At 43.1% G+C, this 27,241-nt stretch overlaps 1 protein-coding gene across 4 annotated transcripts in view; it reads right to left on the bottom strand.

The window, feature by feature from the left end:
• The window catches only part of LOC109903966 (runt-related transcription factor 3), a 75,237-nt gene that overhangs the window by 28,311 nt on the left and 19,685 nt on the right, over window positions 1–27,241 (bottom strand). For 2 of the 4 annotated variants that reach the window (XM_020501008.2, XM_020501006.2), the window contains exons 3-5: window positions 10,409–10,650; window positions 9,282–9,438; window positions 7,909–8,028 (exon numbers count right to left, since the gene is read on the bottom strand). In XM_020501008.2, the coding sequence (XP_020356597.2) occupies window positions 7,909–8,028; window positions 9,282–9,438; window positions 10,409–10,650 (519 nt within the window). Of the gene's footprint in view, window positions 1–7,908; window positions 8,029–9,281; window positions 9,439–10,408; window positions 11,593–27,241 lie in introns of those variants that run through there. The other 2 variants (XM_020501007.2, XM_031788255.1) reach the window with 2 other exon arrangements.

Here is a 27,241-nt window from a genome sequence, read left to right as displayed (position 1 = left end):
CTTGTTATATACATTGACGTCCGGTGTCCACGTCATGAACTGAATGGATGCATTATTTCAGACTGTAAACTATCACCATGAGACGGAGGGCCTTTAGCAAGTAGTAAATTCCACCATGGGATTCCATGATACTTACGTGGCTGTGACTAGTCGACTGTCACTCTGCCCATGTTGCACACTGAGGTCTGTGTACTGGTGGGATTTCCACAGCCTACACCAATCTATCAGGGGAAGCTTAGCTAAGCCTGGCTCTCTTCCCAGCCTGTTACTGCTGTCTGTCTGTCTATCTCTGAGCAGATGCTAGCTATGCTTCCCCTGAGGACCATCCTCAGCCTGAAATCCTCCTGTCTACAGCAGGGCTGAGAGAGAATGTGAGACCGTGATCCAGTCTTGATGAAGGGATAAGGCTGTGTGTGTGTTGTAGTGTAGTTAGAAGTGTGTGTGTGTTTAGTGAGGAATAGGGGCTATGCCACACAGGGACAGCCCTACAGTGGTGCAGGTCAGGGCAGGCAGTGTGAGTGGAGGGGTGTAGGCTAGGCCCCATACAGCCGGATCCACTAACAATAAAGAGAGGCCTGTAGCACTGAGCAATCAGCCCTCTTTTGTCCCACTACACTACTGTACGTGTGTGTCTCTCCTCTGGAGAGGGGTGATGTGTGTCAGTAGGGCGGAGGCAGTAAAGGTGGGTGAGGAGGGGGGTTGTTTTTCAGCACTTCTGCTGCAGAACAGAGAGGGCCCTTTTTTGCCCCGGTGACAGATCCTATTAAAGAAATAAGCTGCACTGAGAGTGTTGTTTTAGCTCTGGAGGTGCGAGGCTGTAGGGGTTGCAGGGATGTGTGTGCAGGGGTAGCCAGGGCTTGCTAAGCAATGAGGTGTTGGTAGGAGGGAGGGGAGGTGTCCTCTCAGATCTGTGTGAAAGGAAAGCAACCATCGTCGTCACATGCGTCAACGCAATGCTAGCAGATGTGTCAAACGGTTTCTTATTCACACCTCGGTGCGCATGAACTTAGCTACGAGCACACGCAAGACCCGTCTGCACGCACACAAGACCCGTCTGCACACACACAAGGCATGTCTGCACACACACAAGGCCCGTCTGCACACATGCGCTCATGGGTCGCACAAACACTGCTCAGTGACAAATGACAGGAAGGTAGACTCCAGATGTGTCAAATGGGAGGTGTGAATTTTCTTGTGTATTTGCGTGTGTGTAAGTGCATGTGAATGTTTACAAGCACGAGTTTGTTTTATTGTTGCAATATCATGTTGTTCTACACTTTAATCTTGACTCCGATCAAGGTCAGCAGAGTGCCACAGGAAAAAGCCCTGTCCACATTCTCATAGGGGGAAATTCCAATTCCTTTCTTTTATGCCCTTTTCTCTCTACACATATTCTGACCTCGAACTTAAGCATGAGAATAGCATGCTATTCACCCGCTATTCGTTTGGGGTTGAAGATCTAAGAATTGAAGGTTTGGTAGAGGTGTGTCTACAGATGTACCGTATTCTGACCTTGACTTAATGCCCTCATAATTCCACCCCCCTTACATGAGAGGACACCACGAATAAGGACGAGCGACCTGTAGGTTGCGGAAAAACGTTTACCTTAAAAAAAATGTACGATAGAAATAACACCAATCTCCATGCACTGTAATTTATACATTGATTAGAACTACTGTATTGATAAGACCTGGGTATATGAGTAATCCGTTTGGATAAGGGGATTGGAAATATAAATTACAATGATTTTTGATCTATTTTACCCTATGATCACTGAAAAGTGAATTTCCACAGTAAAGTATCAATAGCTGTATTTATTCAGAATTTGTAGGCCTATAGCTTCATAATTTTTGGGGGGGATGACATTTGGAGACCCAAGCCAGGGCTGTAGCCTATGGAAACATGTTCACACTGACAGTAGCGTTGAACCTACAGAGTTGATTTATGCACTGTAGAATGTTTTTCATTATATGCCCAGACCTTTCCTCTTTTTTTGAATGACCATTTCTATCATATTAAATATGAAACACTATCAGCAGCCACCGTCAGTAATACACACATACAGTGCAATGACTGTTAGTTTTCTTCCATTTGTAGCCTACTTTTTGCATCATTCCATTCACCTTTCTTTCCTCCATCACGTCCGTGTGCCTTATGGCGTATTACATGATTGTCAATAATTAAGGGCATGTAGCCTATTTGAATAATTATGGAACGCAGACCATACCTAGCAGTTTAAACCTGGAGTCGCACAGTTCTGTGGTTAATGAGGATTAGGGTAGACTGTTGTTCAACCCCTGTTGTACACTTTTCTATTCTTCCAATATTTCATGGATTGAACAATTGAATATGGCAAATTTCAGGATGAATCAAACCCCTGTATTTTTTATTCAACAATGTATTTTGTTCATAAATGCTCTCCAACCCTGTTTATGTATGATTAATAAATATTTTCCTAACCCTAAATAATGTACAAGATCAGAGTATTTTTTTAAATCTACCGATTGGCGCTGAAAGGTGATGAATATGTGTGTACTTAGATTGCTTTCTGTCATTGATCCCTATTCTGAACCTGTCTGTCGAGAAAATGATATTTAAAGGTACACCATATTTAAAGGGGATGGCTTTAGATAAATGTCCTTACTGAAAACACTATTGAATGAAAACTCCACAAGAAAATATTTTGGCCAGCAAGTTGGATGGTTTTCAGCAGTTGAATGACATTTATTCAGTGTGCGTAAGGGAACCACGCCTGCAAAGCCCATTATGCACCTGTATATGTTAAGTCTGAATACCAACTACTGAGAAGAGTTTAAATCAAAACGCATAAAAAAGGAATAGATTTCCTAAGTCTGAATTGGGCCCATAGTCCAGACCAGACATTAATATGCTATAACAGGCTGGCCAGTGGTTAGTATTTGCTGCCTTTGTTAAAGTGATGTTTGAACCAGAGGCTGAAGAGCCAAGGCTTCTCTCCCCCATGTTTACCCAAGGGATTACTGACTCCTCCAGCTCTGGAACCAACATCTCCAAACACCTATTATTTGCTGACTGTTCCTTACCATTAAGTCCCAGAAAAATAAATATGTCAACCGCAGTCATCCACAGCGTTTTCCAGTAAGCCACAGGTACTCCTTCACACTATTCACCCCCTCCCCTCTCCATAGAAAAACTGTTTGTCATAATGCAGTAAGAGAGAAAACATTCCAAATCATGGGCTATTTATTTGTCTAAATCGAGATCTGAACTTTTATTAAATTAGGTCTAAAAGGTCGTAATGACTCCCTCCTGTATGGGTGAGTGTAAATAAGGAAGAAGCAGTAAACAGAGTGGGCTTATACTTCCCTCCATTGGTAGGTAAACAGGAAAGACATTTGGGGATGAAAGGGGGCTGAGTTTGGGTATGCAATTTGCCGTACTTCTCTCTGTTTCTGAGAAAAAGCGTCTAGGTTGCCTCACTTGCACCATCAGGCAGAATTAAAAGTACGGGCAGAGGCCTCTGTAAATAATTCTGTAATTCTTTGCGTGTCCACTTGCTGCGTATGACGTCAGCGAATACAAAGTGAAAAGGTTGTTGGAGGAAACCCCCCCGGGGCATGTGTGTGCACATAGCGAGGTGTGTGTGTGTCCCCAGACAGGAGCAGACTTGAGCCTATATAACTAACCTGAGGAGTAGAAAGGGGGCATAACAAAGCAGCAGACAATGCTATGCTCGTCCTTTTCTCCTCCTTGATAGAAACGTCTGCAGTCATGTCACAACGACTTTCAGAAAAGCAAACAGAGAGACACAGATGGGGAGAACTGAGGAAAAAGAGCCTGTGATGGGCTCTTTCTCTTCGCCTGGACCAGGCTGAGGTATTTAGGCTCATTTGCAGTGCTCTCACAAGGGAGCTTTAGTGGGATTATCTACAGTGGTGTGTTGTGTCTGTTTCTGTCTGCCTGTTTGTCTCTCTTAGTGTGTGTTTGTGTGTATGGAGGGTTTGGGGGTAGCTGAGAGGTTTGGGGGTAGCTGAGGCAGAGTGTTTCCCTTTAGGAGGTTGTACTCGATGCTGATGGATGGGTGTATAGGTCGCATCAGCCAGGGTCAAAGAAGCATCACCTCCACCCTCTCAGCCGTACCTCTCCACTAATGAAGGAACTTAATCATGCCATGGCTCTACAGGCCTCACCTCGGGCCTCTAACTGGATGGCCGAGGACACTAGCAGATGGAAGTATTATAGCATAGTCACTGTATACATGGCATATGCCAGCTCCCTCTTACCCCACTCCTGTACCTAGTCAGAGTGAATGATGTGAATGTTTGTCCCAGAACATAGGTTTCTTCTGAAACCAATCGAAAATATTCAATTTACAGACTGCATTCCAGCGGATTTATCAGTCAGTCAGTCAATATTTGCTCTGTTTCTAATCGCAGAGGCCAAGTGTGATGGGGAGACTGAGTCCAGAGAGAGCGCTCGCCATTGCCTCACGTCATTCCAAACAACACTCTCTCCATACCTCCGGCTTGACTGGCCATAGAAATGTGTGTCCTTTATGTCTTTAACAGCCCCTGTCCAATTCCACATCAGATGACATCACGGGTCTCTTAAAGGAGGTGTTTTTCTTCTTTGACATAAGTGCTGCTGCTATGTCACCATGTCTGCAGGTTGTGCATCTGGGAGTTTTAGTGAGGATGGCTGGGCTGGCTATGTGGTTAGGCAGGAAAGCACCCAACGTCAGACAGACGTGACACTTTTTTCTCTCCTGGCACTGGTACACCTGTAGGCTTTTTTCAAAAACACCCATCTCCATTTCAACATCAAAGTGGCCTTTGAGATAGCAATTGGCACCGAGGGCGAACCTTTCATGTGATTTGTGGAGCATAGGCGTGGCCGAGCTGCTGACTTAGGGTATGGACACACCTGGCAGGTGCACACACACACACACACACACACACACACAGCTGTGTGCACATAAACACATTAACACTCGCCTCTCTTTGTTTACTATGAAGAGAGACTGCACTGTCAAGAAAAATAGCAACGCAAATGTCATTGTCTATTTGCATTCTTTGTACAGTCTGCGTGCCAAATGCAAATAGAATCTACCTGCCCACCCTCCCCATACCCCCCCCCCCCCAATCTTCTGAAGCTGTGTGAACACACCCAACAGAATAAATATTGGCAACAAAACACAGCAATGATCAAGTGAATTCTGTACAAGTACAATACTGTGTGTGGGAAAGAGTGTGGTAGTATCATAGAAACAGGATAGAGAGCAGTAAAGGGCCTGCCATGACTGAATGCATGCATGCGCATACATATGTCTCTGTTTGCATGTATGTAAGCTGATGAACTGTACACACAGTGTCGTGCACCATGGCTGCCTCTACTGCCTCTCACCTAGGGTTGAGCTACGAAACAAGTGGTCCTCTTCCTCTGTTTTTCTCATAGTCATGTATGTTCTCAGCCCAGCCCCGTGTCCTTCGTCTCTGGTGAGTTCCTCTTTCTCAGGAACTGATTAACTCTGGGTGAGATACATAAAGTACTAACAGCCCTTCCCCTCGGAGGATATGTGATGGGTGATGTCATCACTCAGAGAGAGAAGACGGAGGCTAAATGCGGTTAGGGGATTAATTCAGCTGAACTCGGTAGGGAGGAGAGGGGAGAGAGAGAGGAAAGGGGGAGGGAAAGGTGTGTGTGTGGGGGGGGGGGCAACTGCATGCGAGCAGCGACAGGGAGGGTCTCAACACTTCAGTCATATCTTGCTTCCTATCGCACGTCTTCCTTCTCTCTCTCTGATCGTCAGCAGAACATTGACGTACACAAAGCTGCTTCTCAGAAAGCACAGGGTGGCTCTAATCAAAGAGACTGTGCTGTAGGGTTCACTTTGTAAAATGTTGCTCATAGGCCTACTGGACAGCAAGTGGAGTGTTTTGGGACGAAGTGACACAAAAGCAACATAGTGTATTTGAGGGGAAGAGGAAAATGTCTAATACTTTCAACATTAGCTGGAAAAAATAATGCGTGTCTGCAAAGCATTTGTGTGTGTTTCTGTGTATGGGTTTTTGGATCATGCTGTGTGAGGTGAGTGTTGTGTGTTTGGCAGATCATTGCCGCAGGGGAGCTTCCTTCCTGTCCGTCAGGTTTCCTAGCTGGATTTGTAAACGTTAATAAAACGCCTCCCTCAAACTGTACCAGCCTCTTTGCTGGCAGCCATGGAAATGCAGGCCCTACACAAACACACAGTAAAGCCCTGAGCAGCCTGACCCGCTCTACTCTGCCAGCCAGCCAACCGACAGGTGAACGTATGCAGGCCAACCAGGGAACAGGCTCTCATTCATCTCACAATGGGATAGAGGGATGGTCATCTGCTTTGATGTTATACTTAAACTTATATGCAGACAGCTGGTTAACTGAGGATATCATAAAGTCTGTGTTTTTAATTTTTTATGTATTTTTTACACTGAAATATTTAGGAAGGAATAATGTAAGGATTGTCATTATAAAGTACAAACGGGGTGGTGCCATTCTCTATTTGAGTCCACTCATATCATCCTTTTAAACCTTTTTAACACAAAATTCCCCTTACCTAAATTAAACCATGTCGCTGTATAGCAGGATGGGGCCTGGCCACCAGGGTGTATAGTGAATAAAAGGCCACTCTGATGCCTTGAGTGCAGACATGTAGACAGATAGGAGACTGCTTTACCGTATGTGCATGCTTGTTTCTAACTACAGGAAGCCAACACACTGCCTGTTTTTCTTCAGCAGTGCATGCACGCAGACACAAACAAAATGCAGTACATATAATTTACTACATACAGACATAGCCAGCAACTCTATCACATTTCACACAAACACAAAGGATATTATTATCTATTCCTCCCCCTTCCCTTTCTCCACACTGTTCTCCTCCATTTTCAACGCCTCGTCAAATAGCCTCCAGCCTGGCAGGCGATGCGCCACCCCTCGCCCTTCACCCCTTGCTAGGATCCCCATGTCCCCTCCATGTGGCATACAGAACCGCCTGGCTCCCTGCATTGGCCAGTTGGTCAGTTTTGACTGGGCTGAATCCACCCTATCCCAAATAAGCGTAGCAATTCACCCATCCGGGGCAACCACTAAAAACCTGTACAGTAGAACCATAATAAACATGATTTCTCAACAGGAAGGATCATTTAACCCTATACCCATCTGATCTGACTGGTGTCAGCCATGCATGGTCACACACACACACACCAGCAGCCTTTAGAGGTTGACTCATCCTTGTAACACAATCCTCCAGTCTTTCACATGATCACACATTAAACCACTTTGATATGCATCACTACCCAAATGATGGCTCTAACGGCTTTAGCATATTGGGCTAAATCTGTTAGCATAAACCATCTCTTTAAGAGTATTAAGTCAAGGAGCCACTTATGTGGTCACCCAGGTATGACCATTTGACCAGAGGCAGCAGGGTGAGGCCATAAGCGTTTGGTATTAGCTGCTTGGAGACACACAGCTCCTCTTAGCGGTCTCTGATTATGCATTAATACACTTTACCGTTTCCTCTGACAGTGCCACTCCCCACACCCTAATACCACACAGACACGAACACTGCTGCACCATCCAATACACAGCATTGTCTCCCATTAACTGCAATTGCTGGTCAACTGTTGTTGATCCTCCCACACACTGACCGTACCCACCCACACACACACACACCCACTCACACACACATGGACACGCACTCACATGGCTACATTTTCTTGTATCATCTGCATATGACTCATGTATCTCTTTTAGTCTCCAATGATGGCACCCTGTTCTCTCATCCCCTACACCAAGAATAACCTCTCTCTTTCTCTGTGAATCCCTCTACACACAGCTCCTGATATAGCAGCACATTAGACTTCTGACAAGACAAATATTCTCATGTACCCTGTAAGTACTCACGTCTGGGTTCCCTGGGCCCATCCACAGTCACTTTAATGGCACGGTGGTAGGTGGCCACCTGAGGAGGACCGGTGAAGACTGTGATGGTTAGAGTGAAGCTCTTTCCTGGGTTAGATAGAATAGAGAGGGCCTTGGTAAGTGAAATGCATCAGTAAGACATAGATTCAGGAGGAATATCATGTGTGAAGGTTTATAGGCGTGGGTAATTAATTGTGGAAATAAACCGATTTTTGTGGAACAAGCACTTTGGTAATGACCACCACAGTCAACTTGCTGAATTAAAAGTGCCTTCTGATATGCCTCCCTTTTAAGTTTGTGAATTAAAGGGACCACCTCTTTGATGAGCTGAACTGTGGGCATGATTTGAATTATTGAGAGAATGTATTCCAGATTCTCTGAAAGGCTTACAGCAACAGTTTATTGTTCAACAAGGCCGATTGTTGAACAATAAACTTGGGCTCTCATCCTTGAGCTCCCCATCTGCATGAAAGGCGTGGGGAGAGCGCTGGATCATGCAACAGTCCGTTTTTCATCTCAGGCTATGAAGCGGCGCTTTAATAAAAACAAGGCATAGCCTATCTTGTTAAAGAGACTGTTGGGGAAAAGGGAATCCTGGGGTGGGATAATTGACTACAAAAATGAAAGGATCTACTAGAGCGTTTTCCATTCATCAGTCAGCAACTATTTAAAGTGTGAATGCGCGGGCCAGGAGGAAGGAGAGGGAAGAGAGAAGGTTCTGGTCGAACGTCAGCTATGTGAGCGTTAGTTTTTAAAGGTGTGTAAACAAGCAAGTCCCAAGCCTTGAACTGAATATTCTGGTCCAGGCATTTTGGTGATTTGGACATGTAAAGACAATGGTATAATGTTCATATAATATACAGGCTGCGGCTACTAACCCGATCATCTTTTGAGAGGGGCGTGCGTGATGGTCAATTATAGAAATAACTGTGGTAATGCCTCACTCAGCATTAGGCTGTAGTTTGAAATTGGGTTTCGCTCTATGTCTATTAAGCATTTTCAAACGAAATCTTAAAATTTGGAATAATTATATTGTGCTCTGGATTTCCCGTCTTCCAATAAACACTGGTAATGGTTGTACGCGCTTTAAAGCTATTACACCAGGAGATTAATTTCGACGTGGTTTTCATCTGATTCTCACGTCCCCTAAACCTTTTAATTTTATCCATTAATTTATTTGATCACTTTCTTTGTTTAAAATCGATTACCAAAATGAGGTATACTTAGGCTATAGTTTTGCAAGTCAGTGCAATGACGCATGCAGGAAGGTGTTTTGTATGTGAAGTAAACTCTTCATTATTAATTATGTAAGATAGAGGTGCGTGACTCCTTCCGCTCACCTCGTCCGCTCCTGCCCACGAACCGCAGGTCGTTGAAGCGGGCGACCTGGTTCTTCATCACCGCAGACGCGTTCCTAAGCTCCGCTGAGTAGTTCTCGTCGTTCCCCGCCATCACTGTGACCAAAGTCCCGTCGGGCACATCACCGAGTGCGACAACCTGTGAGAACACAACGCGGTCAACCTGGATCACCATGCTAAACAAACACAGACTACACCAAACCACATCCGGTGGAAGAAAAGAAAACGCACCATAAAACTAAAATATTACACCTGATTTCCAATCCATTAAAAAAATAATTGTATATTTAATTAGAAAATATTTGGGTCCAAATATAAAGGCCTATTGTGCTATAGGTGGGTTAAATTACATGGTAAGATGCTTCCTTGAAGAAAGCTTGCAATTGAAACAATATTTTAAGCTATGGAAATGACTTTTACATTTGATCGGCCAATATCCAAATCGCTTTTAAAAAGAATGTTAGCACATTTTAATAAATAAGAATACGACCTCAACAAGCATTTTTACATTTGGATGTGATACAATAAAATATATTCAGGCTATTTTACAAAACATTACACTTTTAGCCCACGAATTCTATCACTTCCTGGTGTATAAATATAATTGATAACGTGCAGTGAAGCATCGTTTCATTGCTTCGAAATATGCAGATTTTATTCTGCACTGAAATGCCTTTCAAAATAGAAATGTAATAATAACTATATCAACTATAATTAATTAATTGTATTATTATCATTATTATGACTAAATTATAATTATTTGTATTATGTTGTATGCTAATTGTTCCTTCATTGTATGTAGGCCTATTTGCAGGTCGTGCAAATCCAAACACTAGGCTGTGTAAATGTCATATTCAATTGGGTCAAATGCAACAACAAAAAGCTACAAAAAAATAAATAAATACAATTATTTATATTACATAACATGGATCTGCGTAAACTTTGTAATACTAATGCCAGTTTATGCCCTGTTGGCTATATGAAGCTCAAGAAAACATAAAAAATGCCATTTGACACTTGAGTTCAAATTATTCTGCGGTAGCAGTAATACATCATTAGGTCGTTCATTATTTTACAAGTGCCCATTTGTAATTTGTAATTTGCCTTACCTTGAAAGCCACAGGGAGTGTCTTGTTGCACCTCCAGTGTGAGGGCAGCACGGAGCAGAGGAAGTTTGGGCTGTCCGTCCGGACCAGTTCGCCAGCGTGGTCTGACAGGACGTCCACCACATTCCTGGCCTCGGGTCGTGTCCTCAGCGGTCCAGGGGTGCCCATGGTCCCGCTGCCGTCTCCAATCTTGCTGCAGGGGAACGACGTGGAGGGCGGTGTGAACCGTCTGGTGGTGGTAGGGTCTACGGGAATATGCATCACAACAGCTTGGGTCACGGCCACTTCTCTAGGGGTTTTGACGAGTGTTCGGGGCTCTTTAAAAAAAAAAATGTATATTTTCTCGTTCTCTGACACTTGCTCCTTTGGTCTCGGCGAAGTCCAGTGGTTTACGCGATGATGGAGCTGAGCGCACGCAGCCCCCGGTTAATCTATCACGATGAGTCCTGGACTGTCCAGTGTGTGTAGTAGATGTCGTACCTTGCAGAGACGATACAGTTTAATGGTTGCGTGTTATATCATCTGCTCAGGATGTAGCTACCTGACAAACATCAAGTTGGTTTCTGTTTCTCACTGACTACAACAAAACCAAGAAACCGCAAACTCCGATCTAACCTCTTTCTCACTGTGCTCTGTTCTGGTTGCCTATGCTATGGCTCACTTTCTATTCTGCACTATTCAGCACTTGATGCGACGCCCCTCCACACTACAATTTTGGCCGCATATTAGAAAATAAAGGTCTAAGGCAAACTATAAAATCCAGTCGTTTTTGCAATATTCACGGAAGCTGACGATTCGAGTGCTGCTTGTTTGCGCTTCAACTTCACAGCAGAATGTTCTCAATCTTGTTTCACCCTCGGTGACTGAATGAGCTCCTTCAATTGAATTATGCTCATCGAGTCTCGCCAAAGTAGGCTACAGTGTACTCAGTAATTCACAGTTCTCGACGCAGAGTTTGATACGAAGAATTCCGATGGTTACACGCGGACGTCAAGTGAAGAAGTTTCTTTTTATTCAATGATTTTTGTTCCTCGGTATCAAATGTCCTGCCACTTGCCACATATTATCCTTAATGAAACTAAAAAGTAAGTCGAGATCCCAAAACTATTTTCTTGTGAACTATTCTCTCTCTAGGTTGAAATAGGCGCTTGACTGAGTGGTGGTGCGAGAGTGAAGACTGCCGTGATATTATTTACCCAAGTCATTTTACTGTTTAGTGGTTGGAGTGTGCGGATGACTTCGACCAATGAGTCGCCTGGGTTGGGCTTTCTTTCATTAGACCAATCAACGTCTCCGGAATATAAACGAAGTGAAGCGCTCTCTGCTTACTCTGTTATACTCACACGATATATTATTGACAGACTACGTATCTTGTGCTTTTCTACACTATGTGCTTAGTTGTTTTAATGTTTTGCACAGTTAGGCTACATTTATACGTAAAATTACAGCAACTGTTCTCATGCATTCATTATAGTGTTGAAATTACATCCGGCATCGCGGCTGAATGGTGAAGTTATAATGCTAAATAAAAGTTCGGCCTATTTGTTTATTGAAGATTTAAAAAAAACGTCGTGTTATGATTGATCAGTCTTCCTTCTTTATGCCTATATATGACACCGGCAAAATTATATAGGCTACTACCTTCGAAGAAATATAATCACATAATGCATTCTGCTTATATTAGCACATCACCGCAGTGTGTTTACATAGAGTCTGAAAATATAACAATAATTCAAGCTGGCGCATTTATTTGGTGACTGCAGAAGAGACATTTAGGGAAACATATATCATTTATATTTTGATGATAAGTAGGCCAGTCATATAATGTAACGTAGGTCTACTTATGATATTGTTATGGGTTTATACTCACAATTAGCAAAATGTAGTTTTACTAAAATTAATAGGCTGCTACATCTGAATGCATAATTGTCAATCAACTGCAATGTGCTATTTATCATGTCAGGAGTTCATGCACCTTTCAAATGACATATGGTTGATCAATATGAGTTGTGAATTTGATATGATTTTCCCATTCTTGTCCCTGCAATTCACTCCTGCTTTTTTTCAGAGAACATCAAAGGCATCTATGGATGAATGTGTTTGGTTTAGTACTATGTAATATAGAGTAATAGGCTTGGGCTAGATTAAATTAACCGTAGTGCTGCTAGGGTTAGAGACCTATTGACATAATATGTGGAATTAGCAATACACGTTTTGTTCTCTTTCTTTTCCTTTTAAAATATTATTTGTTACCCCCATATCCAGGGAAATGGGCTGAATTAGGCTAATGATGAGTACTATAAATAAATAATATTGGCCTCCATTTGACACAATATGCATAGTAGGTGCATCTTTGTAAATATAGCCTATATAATTACATATAATTGTCTTATCACTTTCATTCGATCACGCCAAATGGAAACTAATAGGCTTACATAACAACTACAATTGTGCCAAGTACAGTAGCCACAGGCAATTATTAATTGGAATTCCATCCATTAATAGGTTACTATGTACTGCACAAGAAACGACACACCCTGTTCAGTCCTTCCCAGGCAATGATGGCTCGCAGGCGCTAGTTGGCGCAATTTGTCTTTGTCAAATGGACCTGCTTTCAGTACAGAGGGGGTCTGGATAGAGAAACGGCATTTATACCATCAGAGAAATTAGAAATAACAACATATATACTATATACCTGCACCAAGACGAGAAAATGTGAGTCATAGACGACCTATTATCACCTGTGTCGAACTTGACGTTTTTTTGTTGTTGAAAATTCATCAGAAATTGTACTCGGGATCCCAAATAATAACATTTACATTATTTTCTGAATTAATGTATAGGCTTCTAAGGGGAAGTAAAAATCACTCAAGCTTTATTCGTTTAATGTCACCTTTTACTTTCTAATGAAGTTATGAATAAATGTGTTGTTTTACTCCCATAGCCGATCATTTCGATTAAGGACGTGGATTTTGTTTTAGAATTCTGACTTTTTTCCACCGCAGGTGTATGGAGGGATATTTACCATTTTGTCCAACGCACAATAAATTATGGAATAAACAAATATATGACTGTATAGCCCACATATCAAATAGCAGTTATTTAGTAAGCATACAAAAGTAAGCAAAAAACATTATGGAGATGACCTACAATCGCATTCGATATAGGCCTAGAGTACATATTAATACAAATCCAAAATTAAAATGAAATGTCAAATATTTGTGGATAACTTGTTTTTTATATCAAGAGGCATTTGATTGTTGGGGCTATTTTGTGGTGTTAAATGATCCATAGATGCACACAAACCACAAAGATATTAAAAACCGCTCCCATCAGAATTATGTCAGAAATGAATAACACAAAACACATCCAAGGATGGAATAAATACCTTGCAACGATTCATTGATGCAAGCTGTTACAATTTACCTCCCAAAGTGTGGATCTAAGGTCAATTTACCTCCCAAAGTGTGGATCTAAGGTCAATTTATCTCCCAAAGTGTGGATCTAAGGTCGATTTATCTCCCAAAGTGTGGATCTAAGGTAAATTTATTCGCCTTCAATTTTCCAAAGTACTGTTTAGTTGCAGGCAGTAGGCTGTATATTATTGCGTTACTGAAGTTAATTCCCAATGCGATTACTAATGTAGGTTAATAGTGTTTGATATATAATTATCCATGACAATAATTAGACTACTCATAATTAGACTATTTAAATGTACATTTAAATGTATTTTTCCCACTTATGTTGACTATACTAAGTGTGTGTGTGTTTGTTTGTGTGCGTGCATGCGCGCGCGCGTGTAGCGCGGGTACGTTTCTTCTGTAGTTTTTTATTTTAGATAGTAAGGAAATTGTGGTAAGGAAGGGATGGGAGTGGGTTTAGATGTACCCTTCATTTTCTTTATTATACTGATGTCAGTCAGATAGATACGAAGCCAAAGTCTTGCGGGTAGAGTGGCGAGGGAGATGGGATGAGAAAATTATACACTCTTCACGCCTGCCAAGGCCGAGACCGTTAGGAGGGAAGCCATTTTAAATCATATTTTAACAACACGAATTGGCGCCAAACACATTGATAACAATTATCACACAGCCATTGTCTGTCTATACAGTGCCTTCAGAAAGTATTCACACCCCTAGACTTTTTCCACATTTCGTTGTGTTACATACGGCCTGAATTTAAAATGGATTGCATTTAGATTTTTTAAATCACTGGCCTACACACAATACCACATAATGTCAAAATGTAATTAGGTTTTTCGAAAATTGTACAAATTAATGCAAATTTTAAAAAGCTGAAATGTCTTGAGTCAATAAGTATTCAACCCCTTTGTTATGGCAAGCCTGAATAAGTTCAGGAGTAAAAATGTGCTTAACAAGTCACATAGTAAGTTGTTTGGACTCACTCAGTGTGCAATAATAGTGTTTAACATGATTTTTTAAATGACTACCTCATCTCTGCTACTCTGTACCCCACACATACAATTATCTGTAAGGTCCCTCAGTCAAGCAGTGAATTTCAAACACAGACTCAACCACAAATTCCAGGGTGGTTTTCCAATGCCTTGTATAGAAGGTCACCTATTGGTAGATGGGTAAAAAATAAAGCAGACATTGAATATCTCTTTGAGCATGGTGAAGTTATTAATTACACGTTGGCTGTTGTATCAATACACCCAGTAACTACAAAGATACAGGTGTCCTTCCTAACTCAGTTGCCAGAGAGGAAGGAAATAGCTCAGGAATTTCAACCATGAGGCCAATGGTGACTTTAAAACAGTTACAGTTTAATGGCTGTGAAATGAGAAAACTGAGGATGGATCAACAACATTGTAGTTACTCCACAATACTAACCTACATGACAGTGAAAAGAAGGACGTTTTTCCCAAACTCGGTCCTCAGGACCCCAAGGGGTGCACGTTTACTTTTTTGCCCTATCACTACACAGCTGATTCAAATAATGAACTCATTATCGAGCTTTGATTACTTGAATCTGCTGTGTAATACTAGGGCAAAAAACAAAATGTGCACCCTTTTGGAGTCCCCAGGAGAGAGTTTGGGAAATGCTGCGTACAGAATAAAAATATTCAAAAACATGCACTAAAGTAAAACTGCCAAAAAATTTGTCAAATAGATTTACTTTATGTCCTGAATACAAAGCATTATGTTTGTGGCAAATACAAGACATAACTGAGTACCACTGTTCATGTTTTCAAATATGGTGGTGTATGCATCATGTTATAGGTCTGCTTGTAATTTATTTGCAAGGACTATGAAGTTTTTTAGGATAAAAATGTACGGAATAGAACTAATCACAGGCAAAATCCTAGAGGAAAACCTGGTTCAGTCTCCTTTCTAGCAGATACTGGGAGACAAACGCACATTTCAGCAGGACAATAACCTAAATCACAAGACCAAATATATAATAGAATTGATTACCAAGATGAATGTTCCTGAGTTTACTATTTTATTTTATTTTTAACGGCTTGAAAATCTATGGCAAGACTTGAAAATGGCCCTTGATCAACAACCTACTTGACAGAGCTTGAATCATTTTTAAAAGAATAATGTGCAAATATTGTACTATCCAGGTGTTCAAATCTCTTCGAGACTTGCCCAGCAAGACTGATTCTAACATGTATTGACTCAGTGGGTTGACTACTTGTCTAATCAAGATATATTAGTGTTTTATTTGTCATATATATATATTTTTTACAAATGTTAGAATGACAATTTAATCCATTTTAAAGCCACTTTGTAACACAACAAAATGGGGTTTGAATACTTTCTGAAGGCACTTCTGCTAGGCGGTTGTCTAGAGTGCAGACTGCATAGTGATGTGAGCCCTCAACGGTGTGAGCTGTCAGCAAACCTGTTTCTTTACGAAGAGAGAAAATTCTTAATTGCCAAATGACCTCAAAGATCAAGGCCTGTGGCTTTTGGAGAACAAGGGACATTTGTCTAAAACAGGTCATTCTTCTAATTATGAACTCATATGCCTAATATCTTCTGAGTTTCTATCTGAGTAGTTAGAAAGTAACTATTCAACCAACTGTTGAATATAATAATAACATCTTAAAATGTAAATGCTATATGATCTCAAAATGTAGGCTAAATTAGCTGAAGCTGCAGGGTGCATATTTCAGGACCTCATGTCTTCAAAAGTATCGCCTATCATTGTTCGCTATTTTGAGGCAATGAAAGAACTAAAGTGGGACAATGACATTGGCAACATTTCAGTCATCCTCCTGCCTCTGTTTATTATTAATATATGACCACACGTCCAGCTACCCTGCGCAGCGGTAACACGCGCTTCGGGTTCCTGTCATATTTATACTCCTACATTGCAACACGCAGTTTCTATAGTTTCAGCCACACAGACACTGAGGACGTAGCCTGTCGTGCCCCTGAACGATTTTTAATGATCCAAGTGGGTTCAGCTCAACCGAACGCAGAACTCCAGGAGGATGTCTAACCCCAGACCCACCTCACGCAGACGCTAGACTAGTTTTTACCCTCTACTTTTAAAACCCAGAGTTTTCAGCACTAGCCTCTATAGGCCCAGTCAAAACACTACATGCCTCCAGTTTGGAAAGAGTTTGGGGGGTTAGAGTAAGAATGGTTAGGGAGAGCTCCAACCAAAATGAATAGATTCCCATTTAAGTTTCCTCCTTTAAATCATATGAACTCTTACTGTGAACTGTGAACTGGCATATAAACCTCCAGCCCTTCTGTCCCCCTCTGTTTTCAAGAACTTAGGACCATATTACCATCAAGGTTTTCAGAAGAGAAATCACAGGAGAAACACATCACACACTTTCAGCCCTTTCATTCCCACTTGAGGCATGTTTTCAAATTAGCGTACTCAGGCCTGCCTTGCCCTGCATTCGCCAACCAACACACCAAACCATGGAAGATCAAGGGGAGTGGCAACGTTTTCTTCCTCTCCATTTTCATATGGTTTGGCTAATAATGAGACAGCATGTAAAAGCTAATAGTTTGAATATCATCCCCATTAGCTGAGAAACCCACACAAGCCTTTGAGGTGTCAACCTATACCCGACGCTATCATGCCCGCCACCCAGCCATATCTCCCATGGCTGATGTCACTTTAAAGAGGCTTTGATGGGGAGACACTTTCAGATATGTGAGGAGATACAAAAGTGAAATGTTCATTCTCAATATGTATATGAATAACCACATAAATACACAAGCTATTTTCAGGCGTGTGCACATGTGACATTGGAGGGGAACTTTTCTTTTGAAAAAGTGGGCTATGGGGCAATTAGAAATAGTTTGAGGTTAAATGATGACATAAGACAAAGATTTCTATCTTTAGCGGCTGTGGCGGTCGCACATTTCTGTACATTCACAAATTACAGGGCGAGTCTGGCCCTCAACCCACCGAACGCATTCCTTCTGAAAAGTGTCTGCTCGAATTTCAGCCGGGGGTTTTCTGCTCAGTGGAAATATGAGTGTTCTGAATGGACGACTCCTATGAAATGGAGTTTTATTCCTCTCGGATTAAATGAGCTCTACATTTGGGATCAGGGTATTTTTTTGTACCAATGATGGATTCTGTGGTATAGTTGAAATGCCAGAGCTGTTTACCCGCTGTCGTTTTTGAAATGCAGTTTGCTATGAAATGGACTTCTGCAGCTTGATATGACAAGAGTGTCAGTGATTAGTTTTCCAAGCATGACGTAAGTCATCAAAGCATTCTGTCCCTCGTCCCAAAGCCAAATCATATTCTAGCATTTGGATGTTTACACACAGACTATAGAGAGACTTTTAGAAGTAATCCTTCACAGATAAACTGGGTAAAGATTGTTTCATTTTGTATGGGGATTCTGATCTCCGATTGCTGATGTTTTCTCAAATGATGATTATATAATGTGTCAGCACATTGCAGTTGGTGGTCATTGTTGTCCATTATGATGTAGACCAGCAAATAGGAACCACATTGCTAGTTTTTATCATACCTTCTCAGATCTAAAGTGTTAGCCAATTACTCCTTCATCATACGATGTTCCATTTAGCTGCCTCAGATACGAGCACCACTACTCCTTTATTGAGATTACACAATCTTTCTTTTCTAATGACTTTAAACTAATTTGGGGTAAATCACAAATTGAATACTGTAGGCCTTCACTTGAGTATATGCATGTGATTCATGAGAAAGTCACGGTCTCATTGGGGATCCGTTTAGGCAGTCAGAATATATATCCCATAAACTGATGAATGAGCCTGTAACATTTCCAAAACCAGCAGCTAATTACTATGTAAGCATGACGAGCTGAAATAGTGCAGTCGCAGAGATAGACAACCAGCACATTCAGCTCATTCATCTTTAATCCACAGCCTACATGTTTTAAAAGGTGCGGAGTGTAGCCAAGGACTTATTAAAGTAAAATAATGGCGGCTGGAGTTGTCTCTGTCTTGTCTCTGGGCCTTACAGCTAGCTACAGTAACTGAGTGAATACATTGGTCGCGATGAAGAGGCCAGTCAGATCACTGTTATCAACACACTCCGAGACATTTGACATTTAACTCTCAGCACTTGAGAGAGATATAGGACAAACACCACATTGAGACTGCATGCAGAATTCTGCAAAAATATCCGCGGTGTACAATGTAAAACACCAAATAATGCACGAGCAGAATTAGGCCCATGCCCGCTAATGATCAAAATCCATAAAAGAGACGTTAAATTCTGCGACCACCTAAAAGGTAGCGATTCCCAAACCTTTCATAACAAAGCCATCACCTACAGAGAGATGAACCTGGAGAAGAGTCCCCTAAGCAAGCTGTCCCAGGGGCTCTGTTCACAAACACAAACAGACCCCACAGAGCCCCAGGACAGCAACACAATTAGGCCCAACACATGACAAAACAAAAAGATAATTACTTGACATATTGGAAAGAATTAACAAAAAAACAGAGCAAACTAGAATGCTATTTGGCCCTAATCAGATAGTACACAGTGGCAGAATACCTGACCACTGTGACTGACCCAAACTTAAGGAAAGTTTTGACTATGTACAGACTCAGTGAGCATAGCCTTGCAATTGAGAAAGGCCACCGTAGGCAGACCTGGCTCTCAAGAGAAGACAGGCTATGTGCACTCTGCCCACAAAATGAGGTGGAATTTGAGTTGCACTTCCCAACGTCCTGCCAAATGTATGACTGTCACGACTTCTACCGAAGGTAGCTCCTCTCCCTGTTCGGGCAGCGCTCGGTGGTCAGCGTCGCAGGTCTACTAGCCATCACCGATCACTTATTCCTTTTCTGTTTGTTTTGTCTTTGGTTCTGTTTCACACCTGGTTTCCTTTGCTTTCATTTCTGTGTGTATATATTTACCCTGTTGCCTGCCTAGGTTTGTGCGGGATTATTCTTTCATTATGATGTGCTCGGTGAGGTTATGTCGTTTTCACGGATTCTTAAGAGTGTTATTGTCGGAACTTTGTTTGTTCCTCCGTGCGTTTGTGCGGGTTCTCTATTGTCGAGGGCGTTGTACCTTTGTTGATTGTGTCATTCTTGTGTTGGTGGACTTTCCTATTAATGTACACTTCTCAGACATCTCAGCTCTCCTGCGCCTGACTCCTACACCTACCTCCTAAACGCAACACTATCACAATGACCATATTAGAGACACATATTTCCCTCAGATTACACAGATCTACAAATAATTATAAAAACAAACCAAATTTGGATAAACACCCATATCTATTGGGTGAAATTCCACAGTGTGCCATCACAGCAGCAAGATTTGTGACCTGTTGCCACAAGAAAAGGGCAACCAGTGAAGAACAAACACCATTGTAAATATCTCATATTTATGTTTATTTATTTGACCTTTTGTACTTTAACTATTTGCACATAATATGACATTTGTAATGTCTTTATTCTTTTGAAACTTTTGTGAGTGTAATGTTTACTATGAATTTTTATTGTTTATTTCACCTTTGTTTATTATCTAGTTCACTTTATTGACATACCAGCCCATGTCCCATGTCAATAAAGAGAGAGAGAGACGATAGAGAGAGAGACGATAGAGAGAGAGACGATAGAGAGAGAGACGATAGAGAGAGAGACGATAGAGAGAGAGACGATAGAGAGAGAGAGAGAGGGAGCCTCTCCTCTAGAGGGGGCTGCTGCAGACGTGACTAGGGGTGAGGTGACTGTACTGTATGTTCTGTTGTAGTAGTACTCATATACTCTCCCTCTGATACACCCTAGCATTTGTCCAATTCTTCTAAAGGCTGCACTAAACCAGACAAAAAAGTACTACACTATAACGATTGCATAATAATTCAATTTGGTAGCATGACAATTATCGGTATACAAAGATCAATTGACTTGTGTGACCTCACATTGACATGCTTTATCAATACCAGATCAAAGATGTTGTGTAAGAAATAGTTTCAAGTGGTTCGTGTTTGATTTGAAGGTTTAGATCAGGGTGTAGGGTTTACTCCGTGGTTAGACCCCACCCCTGTCACCCCTGTCCTTTAGTAGCAGTTCAAGGGGACACCTCCAGGCCTGCCCTGAGGACTCTCTCTGTGAACTCTCATGTCACCATTGGTCCGCCCTCACACATCATCTGTCGGGTACACTCGCTCCACGATGACAGTTAGAAGGCTGTGATGTGGTTATGCATGGTGTTTATTCATTGGAAAGCCACTAAGAGTACCATTGGATGATAAAGTCACGAAAAGAGCTGTGTTATTATAGGAGCACGTTTGGTTGAGTTTTGATCCAGTTGGTTGCGTGTGAGTTGTGGGCCCTTTCTTGCCGAGCTAGCGGATCCAGGATGATGTATTGTTGAGGGCAGTAGACTGATGACCTGACCTGAAGGTTGCCTCATCAACTCCATTATACTGCCACGTCTGATTAGGCTTTGAACCATGTTTTGTATACATTGACGTCATTTTGTAATTGGTAAATCATACACTTCAACTTCTGCACTCTGCAAACTTGAAGAGACTTGTTTATCCTCCAATAAGAATATTTAGCTTCATGGTGAAGTAGCTGATTGTATTTAGAGTGATCCTTACTTGGCCCTAACTGTCCATGACCTTAGTCTCTAAATGTGTCTCATGAATGCACCAACTCATCCATCGTTTGAGGTTTTTTAGTATGACTTGTAATCATTTCTCTTCTTTCTTTGTCTCTTTGTCTGTCTATAAGTTTGTCTGTCTGTGCAGGCACCCATCCCAGTGTTTCTTCCTCTCTCTGGTGAGTTCTTCTGATGCAAGGAAGGCAATCTGTAATCTGTAGTAATTGCATGTTGCAGAAAAACATTTTTCCGCTGTGGTAATCGCTGCAATATGTGCCTCGGCATTGCCAAAGTGACAGCAGCCCCACCCCCACCCCCAACACACAGACACACACACCCCCCGACTGGCTGACTCACTCTGGCTAGCCTCAGCCAACTGTGTCCGGCTACAGGAGCCGTGATCCTAACCTCCTCTGGATGGGGGAGATACGGTAGACAGACGGCTGTAGAATACAGAGGAACTAACTGGCAGGCAGCACACCTGTGGCAGCAGCAGCATCACGCTACATTCACCTTCAGCAGCAGATTTATAGTTCCTCCCAGTGACAGTTTAACTGCCATTCCACACCACTGCCAGAGCCGTGCCGGAGCCAGATCACAGCTCCAGCTAGCCTCAGCTACCACACGCAGGCTGACGCCAGGGCCAGGGAACCACTTGGGACAGGGAGGCAGCTCCAATTCTATGTCTGTGTGGTAGAGTTTTCAGAATGTGTTTTGTTGCGCATCGCACAAATAGGCTAAAAGGATATTATGAGCATACCGATATTCTGTTTCTTTGACAGTTATTCTTGCGACCAAATTCCCTTTAGTTACTTTCCTTAAAATGTTCTTTGCTTAATCATTGTTAATAGGCATAATTGAGCCCCTGGTGAGGAATTCTGTGAATCGAGCTAAGGTCAGATAAAGGTAGATATGTCTCCTGCTTCGGGCTATGACTGGGCTGTTGATGCATGTTTATCAAGCCATTGTCCACCACCCTACCACTCTAAAACTTCGACACTCCACCACTAACACTCCACCACTCTAAACTTCACCACTCTAACACTCCACAACTAACATTCTACCACTAACACTCCACCACTCTAACACTCCACCACAGTAACACTCCACAACTCTAACACTCCACCACTCCACCACACTAACACTCCACCACTCTAACACTCCACCACTCTAAAATCCACCACTCTAACACTCCACCACAGTAACACTCCACCACTCTAACACTCCACAACTCTAACACTCCACCACTCTAACACTTCACCACTCCACCACTAACATTCTACTATTAACACACCACCACTCTATCACTCCACCAGTCTAACACTCCCAACTAACACTCCACCACTAACACTCCACCACTAACACTCCACCACTCTAACATTCCACCACTCTGACACTCCACCACTCTGACATTCCATCAATATAACACTCCACCACTCCTCCACTCCACCACTCCACCACTCCACCACATTCTACTACTAACACCCCACCACTCTAACACTCCATCACTCTAACACTCCACCACTCTAACACTCCACCACAGTAACACTCCACCACTCCACCACTAACATTATACTAATAGCACTCCAACACTATAACATTCCACCACTCTAAAACTCCACCACTCTAACACTCCACCACTAACATTCTACCACTAACACTCCATCACTCTAACACTCCACCACTCTAACACTCCACCACCCACCACAGTAACACTCCACCACTCTAACACTCCACCACTCTAACACTCCAAATCAGTAACACTCCACCACAGTAACACTCCACCACTCTAACACTCCACCACTCCACCACACTAACACTCCACCACACTAACACTCCACCACACTAACACTCCACCACACTAACACTCCACCACTCTAACACTCCACCACTCCACCACTCCACCACCCCACCACAGTAACACTCCATCACTCTAACACTCCACCACTCTAACACTCCACCACAGTAACACTCCACCACTAACATTCTACTAATAGCACTCCAACACTCTAACATTCTACCACTCTAAAACTCCACCACTCTAACACTCCACCACTCTAACACTCCACCACTAACATTCTACTACTAACACTCCATCACTCTAACACTCCACCACTCTAACACTCCACCACCCCACCACAGTAACACTCCACCACTCCACCACTCCACCACCCCACCACAGTAACACTCCATCACTCTAACACTCCACCACTCTAACACTCCACCACAGTAACACTCCACCACTCTAACACTCCACCACTCCACCACACTAACACTCCACCACACTAACACTCCACCACACTAACACTCCACCACTCTAACACTCCACCACTCCACCACTCCACCACCCCACCACAGTAACACTCCATCACTCTAACACTCCACCACTCTAACACTCCACCACAGTAACACTCCACCACTAACATTCTACTAATAGCACTCCAACACTCTAACATTCTACCACTCTAAAACTCCACCACTCTAACACTCCACCACTCTAACACTCCACCACTAACATTCTACTACTAACACTCCATCACTCTAACACTCCACCACTCTAACACTCCACCACCCCACCACAGTAACACTCCACCACTCCACCACTCCACCACCCCACCACAGTAACACTCCATCACTCTAACACTCCACCACTCTAACACTCCACCACAGTAACACTCCACCACTAACATTCTACTAATAGCACTCCAACACTCTAACATTCTACCACTCTAAAACTCCACCACTCTAACACTCCACCACTCTAACACTCCACCACTAACATTCTACTACTAACACTCCATCACTCTAACACTCCACCACTCTAACACTCCACCACCCCACCACAGTAACACTCCACCACTCTAACACCACCACTCCACCACACTAACACTCCACCACACTAACACTCCACCACTCTAACACTCCACCACTCTAACACTCTACCACTTCACCAATCCACCACTCTAAAACTCCATCAATCTAACACTCCACCACTCCAACACACTAACACTCCACCACTCTAACACTCCACCACTCTAAAACTCCACCACTCCACCACTCTACAACTCCATCAGTCTAACACTCCACCACTCTAACACTCTACCACTCTAAACCTCCACCACAGTAACACTCCACGACTCCACCACTAACATTATACTAATAACACTCCATCACTCTAACACTCCACCACTCTAACACTCCACCACCCCACCACAGTAACACTCCACCACTCTAACACTCCACCACTCTAACACTCCAAATCAGTAACACTCCACCACCGTAACACTCCACCACTCTAACACTCCACCACTCCACCACACTAACACTCCACCACACTAACACTCCACCACTCTAACAAATCAAATCAAATCAAATTTATTTATATAGCCCTTCGTACATCAGCTGATATCTCAAAGTGCTGTACAGAAACCCAGCCTAAAACCCCAAACAGCAAGCAATGCAGGTGTAGAAGCACGGTGGCTAGGAAAAACTCCCTAGAAAGGCCAATACCTAGGAAGAAACCTAGAGAGGAACCAGGCTATGTGGGGTGGCCAGTCCTCTTCTGGCTGTGCCGGGTGGAGATTATAACAGAACATGGCCAAGATGTTCAAATGTTCATAAATGACCAGCATGGTCGAATAATAATAAGGCAGAACAGTTGAAACTGGAGCAGCAGCACAGAGCACTCCACCACTCTAACACTCCACCACTCTAAAACTCCACCACTCTAAACTCTACCACTAACATTCTACTACTAACACTCCACCACTCTAACACTCTACCACTTCACCAATCCACCACTCTAAAACTCCATCAATCTAACACTCCAACACAGTAACACTCCACCACTCTAACACTCCATCACAGTACCACTCCACCACTCTAACACTAACATTATACTAATAACACTCCACCACTCTAACACTACCCCACTACCCCACTCCACTCCACCACACTAACACTCCACCACTCTAACACTCCACCACTCTAAAACTCCACCACTCTACAACTCCATCAGTCTAACACTCCACCACTCTAAACCTCCATCACAGTAACACTCCACCACTCCACCACTAACATTATACTAATAACACTCCACCACTCTAACACTCCACCACTCTAACACTCCATCACTCTGACACTCCACCAGTCTAACACTCCATCACAGTAACATTCCACCACACTAACACTCCCCCACTCCACCACACTAACACTCCACCACTCTAACACTCCACCACACTAAAACTCCACCATTCCACCACTCTAATTCTCCACCAGTCTAACACTCCACCACTATAACACTCCACCACTCCACCACACTAACACTCCACCACACTAACACTCCACCACTATAACACTCCACCACTATAACACTCCACCACACGAACACCCCACCACACGAACACTCCACCACTATAACACTCCACCGCTCTAACACTCCACCACTCTAACACTCGACCACTCAACCACTAACATTCTACTACTATTACTCCACCACTCTAACACTTCCCCACTCCACCACTTTAACACTGCACCACTCTAACACTCCACCACTTTAACACTACACCACTCTAACACTCCACCACTCTAACACTCCACCACTCTAACACTCCATCACTATAACACTCCACCACTAACACTCCACCACTCTAACACTCCACCACGCTGGTTTGCTATGTGTGATTGTGGCGCATGTTTATGAGGTCACCATATCAATCCCCCCCACCTCCGTCCCACGTCCCACACACTGTACTGTGAGACTGTGGCATGAGTTGATGAAGTCCTCGCCCAGCATTTCACCAATCCAACAAACAGCTTCTCGATGTGTAACTGTGGCTAGACGTGGCCCACGTTTGTGAAGTCATTACGCACTGCATCACCACTCCTGTACTCAACACAGCCCCAAGACATGTTAGCTCACTGATGCTGCACTTCCTCACACTCCACACTGGGTAACCACACACCTATGGTGGGCAGGGACAAAAGTAATGCCATGAGACATTTATAGATTCAGTGTACAGACACTGTGATTACATCCAGACTGTCCACAGTGAGGTGAGCAACCCTTTCCTCTCTGAGCTGCTGCCTGGTGCCCTGCTGCACAGCACTGCCTATCAAACCACCCAGCAGTTGAACTTCCCTCTGTGTATTAAATGGTCTCTGAGAGATCAAACATGTCACCCTGACGAGAAGAGGAGACAGCTCGGAGCTCTGGAAGCCTTTCAGTCTGACAGCCAAGCACGTTTGACTGGCAAACAGAGACATTTTTTCCCTTCCCCCTGCCAAAATGGGAGTATGTCTGTGATCCTGTAGCTCGACATCGCACACAAATATAGAAGCGCAATGAGAGACCCAGCGAGGGGTGAACCCTAGCCCGCCGGCTCTGAAAATAAGTTGAGGCGTCCCTCTCGCACAAAGGCAAAGCCCCATAACTCAGTTTTTTTCCCAAATGAAATCGCATGTGAACCGAATATTAGGAAGTGTGCTTGGCTGCCAACAGCCGCCAAGCCATTATAGCCCGGCCTGTTAACCACATTTTCACCAGCAGACAATGCCCCTTTGTCCTCGTGTGTGGCTGTCCCCTCTGCCGGAACCCAGAGAGGAGCCCTGTACAATTAAACAGTGTGGATGAGGAGAGGGGAGCAGAGAAGAGGAGAAGAGAAGAAAGATGGAGATTGGGGAGAGGAGAGCAGAAGAAAGGGGAGGAGAGGTGGAGAGGAAAGAGGATGTATAGACTGGAGTGTCAGTTCTGTTCTCTAGTTAATTAGTCACAGTCGT

This window comes from Oncorhynchus kisutch, linkage group LG14 (assembly GCF_002021735.2).
Source record: "Oncorhynchus kisutch isolate 150728-3 linkage group LG14, Okis_V2, whole genome shotgun sequence".
Lineage (NCBI taxonomy): Eukaryota > Metazoa > Chordata > Actinopteri > Salmoniformes > Salmonidae > Oncorhynchus > Oncorhynchus kisutch.
Note: the sequence above shows the minus strand (reverse complement) of the source record. Positions and strands in the feature narration are given on the sequence as shown.